Source organism: Alligator sinensis, unplaced genomic scaffold, assembly GCF_000455745.1.
Source record: "Alligator sinensis unplaced genomic scaffold, ASM45574v1 scaffold614_1, whole genome shotgun sequence".
NCBI classification, from domain to species: domain Eukaryota; kingdom Metazoa; phylum Chordata; order Crocodylia; family Alligatoridae; genus Alligator; species Alligator sinensis.
Window position 1 is genome coordinate 179730 of NW_005842294.1, and position 9007 is coordinate 188736.

The window sequence follows — 9007 nt, forward strand, 5'->3', positions numbered from 1 at the left end:
CTGCTGATACCCCTCACTCCAGACCCGCAGCCCTCTCTTTCCCCCGGGCCCTGTAGCCCCCACAGAGAACTCACTTGGCCACGCGTGCCCCAGCCCCAGTGCAGGCAGACCCCGATGTGTGGTAACCCCATGCAGGAGAAAAATGGCTGTCCAGCTATAAAAAGAGCCAGTGCAAAAGTAACAGCTGTGTAGCCAGGGTGGATTTGATGTAAATCACTGGTTTATAGCCTCTACTTAAGCATTGTTTTCCACTAAAAAGTTGTTCATTCTTGTTTGATGTCCTCTGCATTCAACTTGAAACTCGGCACTTTTACAGCGAGGTAAGGGCTTGGACTCCGTGTACACAAACTTGCAGAGATTCAAGAGGGTTCACCGGTAGGTAAGCAGGTCTCCCCGACTGCTGCTAACAAGGATGTCATCTCTGGAGAGACAAAGCCTGAGGCAGAGAACTGAAGCTAAGCATCACAGAGATGCTTAATGGGATCTTCTAGACTGAGCGCTGTGCTTTTAATCTTTACTACTCTATAGAGGAGCCTCTGGGAACCCCATAAGCTTGGGCCCCTAATATAGCCCATGGCCTGTTGTGATCTATTTATAAAACTTTTCTAAAAAGGTTACATGAATATATGGTCTCAGATTTAGAAGTTTTAATCCCCATTCCATGATATCTTTGAGCTGTAACATGAATTAAAACTATATTTATATAGGCTTATTTATTTAAGAAAAGCATCTTAACAAAATGCACCAAAAATACAATTAAATTAAAAAATCTGGTTTAAATTAAAAAATCCAATTTTTTTCTTTTATTTTTTTTAATCGTTAGTTTTTATGCACTCTGTAGTGTAGCTGCTTTCTATTCAGCTCTGATTTGAACAGGGGGAAGGACCCTTGGGCAGCGCTGAGGGACTACTAACAAGAGCTGGACCTTCATTCCACTAGACAGACCCTCACAAACGTGCTCCAGATTGGGGGGATTTTGGAGTCACAGTGTATTCAGTCCCTCATGTTCACATGGAGTTGGTAGCTTGATGGAGGAGAAGGTGCCAGGCTTGAAACAAAAATGTCTGTTTCTAAATTTTGTGCGCCCAGACATTTAGACTGGCCCACTGCTGATTTGTAATAGGTTTTGAAGGTCTGAAACCTCAGTTGGCTGTTCCAAAGGATTATTTTGGGTTTTTTTTATATACTCTGTTTCTGTCTGAAGCATGCCTTGCTGTCAAGTTCACTGTTTCAGAAACGTTTCTTGTGAGGTTGAGGGTGAAAGGGTTTATTGGCAGCCCAACCTGCTGATGGTCTCCATTGTGGTGGGGGTTCTTGGTCAAGGAGGCCTTGGTGTCAGGCTTGGTTGCCAATGAGATAGTCTGAAAACTCTTAACATGTGATGTTATCCTTCAAATAATATGTCTGTATTTGATTGCAGCTAAGTTAGATATTCCTCCAGCTTCAGATGTAATATGAAAACTTTGGTCTGAAGTTGTGGGACTTAGCACGGTAGAAATAAGGCATAAATTGGCAATTTATACTACTTGCTTGAGTGTTGTGTATACCAAAGGAATATTTTATGATGTGTGTAAACTGTACAGCTAAAATCTGGTTTAACAGAATATATTTATGGATGAAGGGAAAAAGGTGCCTTCTTTGATAAGAAGAAAAACTATAAGCCTTCAAGAAATAGATATTACAGAGGGCCCTGCTACATATTCAAATTAAAGCTAGATAGAAACCAGTTTTAGAGTTGTTACATATATTCAAGCATAGCTGGTTGGCTATAGCTGGATGGTCATGTTTATCGTGTAATCATTACTTTGCATGTGTGTCTGGTCTAAATTTATTGCAGGATTAACCAGTTAATTATGTGATAATTGCTTTGCACCTGTGGCCAGTTTTACTTTGCATGGTCTAAATTTGTTGCAGGATTAACCAGTTAATTTCATAATATATGTATGTAACTCGTAGCAGGAAGGAGCCAAAAATGCCTACAGGCCCTAATCAGGATTGGAGCTCTAGTCCTGGTAGGAAGAGTATGAACACAGAATATAAAGACATTTGCTAACTGAAGAGTTTACAATCTAATTAACACAAGATGCAGTAAATGAACATACTCTCACTTTGGGAGAAAAATGTGTGCTGGGTGGGAACAAGTAGTTACATAGGATAAATAATGCAGAAAATGCTAATTTTGTGTTTCTTTTATTTTAGAAAAAACGTGGAAGATTTCACTGGGCCTAGAGAAAGAAGTGATCTCGGATTCATTACTTTTGACATTACCGCAGATATCCTTAATGAAAACACTCTGTTGTCTTAAGTATTTACAAGACAAACTATTGTTGACACTTTCTTACTTTTTGCGATCATAATGTATCAAATAATCCTATGATATCTGAGCAAGTGTTCTTAAAGAAATGAAGAGTTTGAGGGGATAGAAAACATTATTTTTGAAACCTAAGTTTAAAGTTTATGCAAGGGAACATGGCTTGCTGGCTAGACCCCTGGGCAAAGACTCAAGACTTGTTTTTTCTGCTGTATGATCTTGGGTTTGTTTAGTATAGAGAAGACTAAGGGGGACACATGCTAACAGTCTTCAAATATGTTAAAAACAAAAACAAAACCCAAACAAACAAAAGAACCCCAACCTAAATAAAATTATAAATAAACATTAGGCAAAGTATTTAACATAAAGATTGCAAGTAGAGCAAAAAATGTGTGAAGTGGCAATTCTGAAGATATACCATAAAGCCTGTACATCCCAAACTATTTAAACAATCAAATATAGTTGATGTTTTCATCATCATGAAGAAGGATCATGCTACTTGAACACAAATTTGCTTGAAGCAGTAATATTTTGCACAAAGAGCTAGGTTAAAAGATTGCAGTCAAGCACCAAAAAGGTAATGCCAAAATAAAGGTTTCTTAGCAGCCTTTATTAGGTCCCATTGTGCTTATGATACAGTCTTCAATTACATTATTACATATTTTTCCCATAAGACCCTAGCCTTATATAGTACACAGAATGGTCTGTGCTTGCTTAATGAAAACGTTTTCAATATTTTCTTTGAACGTGTGGCCTCATACCTTATTTACTGCACTCTATTCAAACCCTATTCTGAAGCCAGAATTAATCATTTCCTTGTGGTCTTTTCAGTGAGTCTCGACTATAGCATCTGAGGCCTTCAAAAATATGAATTTATTTTCACAATACCCTTATGAGCTGAGTGATTGCTGGTATCTCTGTTTTCCATAGTGCAAACTGAGATGAAGGGTGGAAGTGTCTGGGGAACCTAATTGTAATATGTAAGATCTAGTTTTTTTCAGCATGTTTAGTACTCATTACATTCAAAGCATTTTTTTCCGTTTCTTTTTTTTCTGCTCTGTGTGTCTAATGTCCAGAGCTTCTGTTAATTAGATTGTAGAATGCTAAGGGATATGAAGAAGACAATTAGCGATCACATTTGAAAAGTTTGACTGAAGTGACTTGTCTAGCAGCACACAAGAACTGTGTGGCTGTGGTAGGAATAGGATCAAATTCTTCAGTGGAACATTCAGCTACTTTAAACATGAGAGTAGCCTTTTCCTTTCTGTAATGCACTGTTTCTACTAAAGAATGAAGGAATATACCACAAACTGCTTTCTTTACTATGTAACTCTAATTGTACCCAGCATAGGTCTATCCTATCAACAGAGGGAGGCAGGGATCCTGTGGGCAAAAAAAATAAAAACATGACTACATAATTAAGAACTGTATAATACTGCATATAAACAAGAGGGCTGACTTAAACTTTTTTCACGGGCAGTCTTACGTCTGGCATTTTCTAATCCTTGGCTTTTTCAGACTTCATTTTCTTGCATAATTTTTGGTATTTCCTATACTTCCAAAAATTAAACTCATAAAATGCAGAAAGTGAGTCATGTTACTGCCATTTCAACTAATGAAATAGCTCATAAATATTTGTCCTCTATGTGGACTTGTACTTCAGGGGTATAGAGAAGGATCTCAGGGTATTGGTATATTATACAAAAGAAGACTAAAATTCTGACTTAAGTCTAGTAAAACAACCTGAGAGGACATATGATTGCTCTATGTAAATACATTGGGTAGTAAACACTAGGGAGGCAAAGCTATTTAAGCTAAAGGGTAATGTTTGCCTAAAGCAAACGGATGTAAACTGTCCACAGATAAATTCCAGCTGAAATTTTCTAATTGGCAGATCGGCGAAGTTCTGGAACAGAGTTTGAATAGGAATAGTGGAGACAAAACAACAAAAAAAGTTAGAATGGAGCTTGAACAGTTTATGATGTAGTTGCCCGTGATGGCAAGGCCTTGGACTTGGTGATCCCAGCCTGTTATACAAGCCGAGGATGGTGGGCTTAAGCTAACACAGAAAGCTATAAGCCTCTGTCTCAGGGAAGCCACTGGATGCGTAACAGATGAGTATTGGGGGAAAAAGAGAAAACAGGAATGGAAGTGTGGGTCATAGGTTAATAATGTGCGTTCCAAGGGGGGGGTGAGCAGAGCACACTGTCCCTTGAATGAGTCCAGGGAACCTGTGGATGCTGCCCTGTTAAACTGTGCCTTGAAAGGCACAGGTGAGGGACAGGAAAACATCCCTGCAGTCTCCCATTTGAGTAAAGCATTGTACTCTTTCCTTTGCTTTGGGAGGAAAGCTCTTTTAAAGTGCACAGATTGTGTCGTGTAGTATCAAAATTGTGAGAAAAATTATTAACTTGTAATATCTATCAAAAGACCCATTCAAGCCTCAAGGCCTGTTTGGCTAGTGTGGTTAAGGCATACCACCATCTTCGGCAACCAGTGGTATGGCCAGTATCCCCATCAGAGCTACCATTGACTTCACAGCCTGAATGACCAGACTTTATGACCGGTGGTGGTCTTTGGACAAATCCAAAGCAGTCCAGATTCATGCCAGACACCTTACCCATTCTATCATTATGTCCCATTGCAATATCGTATACAAGACATGTAAGAATGGCTTTTGTGCCTTTATAGAGAGTGTGAATAGGAAAGCAATAAGTAATTTCATAAATAATTCAAGCATGTTTTAGAGTGCCCTTCAAATATTTATGGCCTGTAAATCTGATGACCTCAGGTATATTGAAAGGAAGGAAAATACTTTATTATAGTTATGTTCTACTGGTTGATGTTGAAAAGTTGGTGGTAATCATGGTTAAACTGTAAAAGCCTGGTTAACCCATTTTCCTTAATTTGCACACATTTGCAAACTATATTTGACTGGAATGTTAAACAGTTATTTCTGTATTTGTCTGCAGAATATTCCACAAAAAACAATGTAAGTATGACAAAGAAAACTTAAAGTATTATAAATGTTTGACTATTGAGATATTTAACATTCTGTAGTTGCGTTAAGAAAAATGATGGTACAGTAAAAGCTGCCTAAACCAGCACCTTAAAAGCCAGCATGATCTATTAACTGGCATGCTGGCTTGTAAGGTAAAAGTGAAACTGGAAGTGCCCACCGTGGCACTTCTGGTTTTGCCAAGCCCCCACGGCCCAGGGCAAAGCAGGATGCGCAGGGCCCACATCCCTGTCCCACAGGGCCCACAGGAGGGGCAGGAATGCAACACCTTGAGCGTGGCAGGAGAAGCGGCAGCCCGAACAGGCAAAGACGCTTGTTCAGGCACCTCAGTTAACTGGCATATTTTGTTATCTGGCACCCCATATTTCCCATGAGTGCTGGATAACAAAGCTTTTGCTGTACAAAGATTTCATATTACATTGGCTTGGTCTCTGCAATTCTTGCTTTACTGACAGTTAGCTATTAAGTGTTCCAAGTTTTCTGCAGAGTGATTTGTTAAAATTGGAGTTATGCAGTTAAAATGCCAGTACAACCTCCTTCGTAGTCATTTGGTACCAATGACATGTGAACAGCTTTGAGAGCAGCAGTTTTGGTTAATTAAAAGGATAAATTTCTCTTCAGATGTCCCCAAAAATAAATTTTGAAGACTACAGTGCTCTGTAGTTTGTTTGTTCTTAACGAACCTTGAATTACATTCTGAATATGCTGGTAGCGCAGCACACCCTGAAACAGCTTTTACAATTATCAGTTTTATTAGAATAGTATGGGACTCCATTATCTTGTTTCATGTTTCCAAAGTTCTTCTTATAAACAGTAAACTCGTATAAATTTATACATTATGATTATGTATTTTATTTCCCTGTTAAATTGTAGCAGAAGATAACTTCTAAATTATAAGTAATCCAAAACAGTAGACCATCTTTATTAGATGTAACTAGCTCAGAAGAGATGCATAAATGTAATCTTATGACTTCAGGACACCTTTTATATGTAAACATGATTCTAAAAGGATTATATTTATAACCCAAGTACAATGAGACTCCATTATAACACCAATGATAGTAATAAAGTACTCATTTTTTGTACAACTCGAGTTTGTCATTTGGGACAATGTGTGAATGTTAGGGTCTCTAAAACAGTTTTTCTCTAGCAGTTGCATTTGTAACTAAAAATTAGCATCTTTAACCCATCATACTTTGCATTGTATGTCTTCAAAGTATGTTCTTAAAATAAAGTTTTGCTAGGCTTTTTTGGACTATTCCCTGGCTTTTAAGTTGTTGCTATTCATTATCTCTGTCATTTTTCAATATTTCCTTGGCAACCTTTTTTCCTTGTAAGACAGCTTTATTAAACTAATTTATGGATGACAAGTACATGCTGTGTAACTTCTTGAATCAGTACTGCTTTTTAATTTCTAGTGATTAGATATGCTTCATTAAGCTAGCTTGGTGACTTCATTTTTATTTTTATGCATAGGCCCTAAACCAAGTTGTCCTTTGGGATAAGATCATCTTAAGAGGAGATAATCCAAAACTGTTGTTGAAAGATATGAAATCAAAATACTACTTCTTCGATGACGGAAATGGTCTCAAGTGAGTAAATCGTTGCATTTGCTTATTTTGTATCTTACATATCTAGTTCTATGCCAGGAAAATAGAACATTGAATAGAATGCAATTTAAGGACTGTTAGATCTTCATGGATTATCTAAGGGATGTATTTTGTCACAGGGCTCCCAACCTACCAAGGCCTACTTCTGTTTCAGTGGGCTAGGAAAATAGCTGACTAATAGAAGCAGGTGGCTGCCAAGTTTTGGCTTTGGTGCAGAGTTGGAAGTCTTTGGAGAGTTGGTCCTTATAATGAAAATAATCATATTAAAACTAAAAACCCACTGTTTCTGGATCACAGAATACTGTTCATGTTCAAGTTTACTTATTCTGTGTCACTTGCAATTATCTCTGCTGATGATCCGTTTTGTTTTTTGCAGGGGAAACAGAAATGTCACTTTGACTCTCTCCTGGAACGTCGTACCAAATGCTGGCATTCTACCTCTTGTGACAGGATCAGGACATGTATCTGTTCCATTCCCAGATGCATATGAAACAACAAAAAGTTATTAAATTATTATACTGAATCCTAAGCAACATATTTTTATACTTGTATATTGTGGATAAATTTTATCACGCTTTCCCCTTCTGTCCCATTCAACCTTCTGGGCAAAGCTAATTGAGTTCTTGGGGTCTAACTGAACTGAAAAAGAAAACACATGGAAATGATTTTTTTCCCTTTATTTTAAATGAAACATTGATGCTGAAACTTAAAGGAAAGGTAAATTGACAATTTAAAATTTTCAAAAAATAGACTTTTTGTTGGCAACTTGTGTAAAAAAACTACCTTTCTTATAAATAAACATTTAAAACCATAAAACAGTCTGATTTATTCTAAATGCACTAAGATTATTTTCATATAGCACAATGAGCCCAGTATGCACATTCCAGTGCAGTCAGTTTTAGGAGTTTTCTGCAGGGTTATAGTCAGTATGACTTTTTAAAAAATGTTTACCCCCCCCAAATAGCTGTATAGTATGCTGCAGTACGATGGATTGTTTTCTTTCTAATAGGATCAAAAGAGGACCTGTAGACATTCTTTATTACCTACAAGGCATTGGATAAGTTAGAGTACCATTGATTTACCCCAAAAATTATTTTTAAAAAGGTTGTTACTTAAAAAAGCCAAAGCATTAAAAGCTGTTTACAATTTAGATAGCAATAGAGTTCATAAACAACTCCCAACAGTGAAGAAATAGTTTATCAGATGTAAATTGTTGTGTGATTGTGGGACTTAACTAAAAGAAAGCCTAAGAGTTAAAGAATGTACTGTATAGTCTCCAGACTTCTGCTGACATGGTTGTGTTGGCTGTGATGTGGGAAGGGGTGGTTCCTGGGAGATAGAGGATATCATACAAATGAGTACAGTGGATTAAAAGGAGGCAGTGATGCTTTACCAGCTATTTGATGCTGTGACACAGCACTTGGCACGTGCAACACTCTGTCACTTGTAAGAGCAGAGGATGCCTGGGAAGCAGCCTGCAAATGGCATGGGAAGCTGATTAGGGAGTCAGCTGACCAGAACGGGGCTGGGCTTGAGCTAGATAAGCTTAGAGCCTGAGGTGGTGTGGGAGTTTACCCCGACTGCCACTGGGAGAGGAGTTCCTGGCAGAAGGGATCCTAAGATCTCTAGGCTGGGGTAAGCAACACTGAGCCCTGGAGCTGCCAGGCCTTGGAAGGGAGAGGCGTGAGAGCAGAGGGGCCAGGGGCCCAGCACTCAAGAGGAGCTAGCCAGGCCTTGGAACAGATAGGTCTGGGGCCCAGTAAGAGAGAGAGTTTGAGTCCAGGAAGGACTAGGTACTTGGGTAGAACATCTGGTGCCTGGTGGGGACCAGGAGGATCTGATACCCAGGAGGACAACTAGAATGCAAATGTCTGGTGCCTGGGTGGGGGACCAAGGGAGTCTGGTGCCCAAGGAAGACTAGGGTGCATTGAGGGAGACTCCAGTGCCTGGGGCCTGCTAGAGGTCAGAGGATGGGGCCAAAGGGGCTGGAGCCCAGAGGGTGAGTGTATGTTAGCAGATAACCTGCGAGGCATGGGAGTGAGTGTTAGGAAGGATGGAGCCCACCAA

At 38.9% G+C, this 9007-nt stretch overlaps 1 protein-coding gene across 2 annotated transcripts in view; it reads left to right on the forward strand.

Annotated features, from left to right (window-relative positions):
• SPCS3 (signal peptidase complex subunit 3) overlaps positions 1–7750 on the forward strand; it is an 8103-nt gene extending 353 nt beyond the window's left edge. For both annotated transcript variants that reach the window (XM_006028180.3, XM_006028181.3), the window contains exons 2-6: positions 317–320; positions 2200–2273; positions 5227–5303; positions 6807–6922; positions 7317–7750. In XM_006028180.3, coding sequence (XP_006028242.1) covers positions 317–320; positions 2200–2273; positions 5227–5303; positions 6807–6922; positions 7317–7449 — 404 coding nt within the window. In that variant the 3' untranslated portion in view covers positions 7450–7750. The remainder of the gene's footprint in view (positions 1–316; positions 321–2199; positions 2274–5226; positions 5304–6806; positions 6923–7316) is intronic.
• Positions 7751–9007: the final 1257 nt, after the last annotated feature.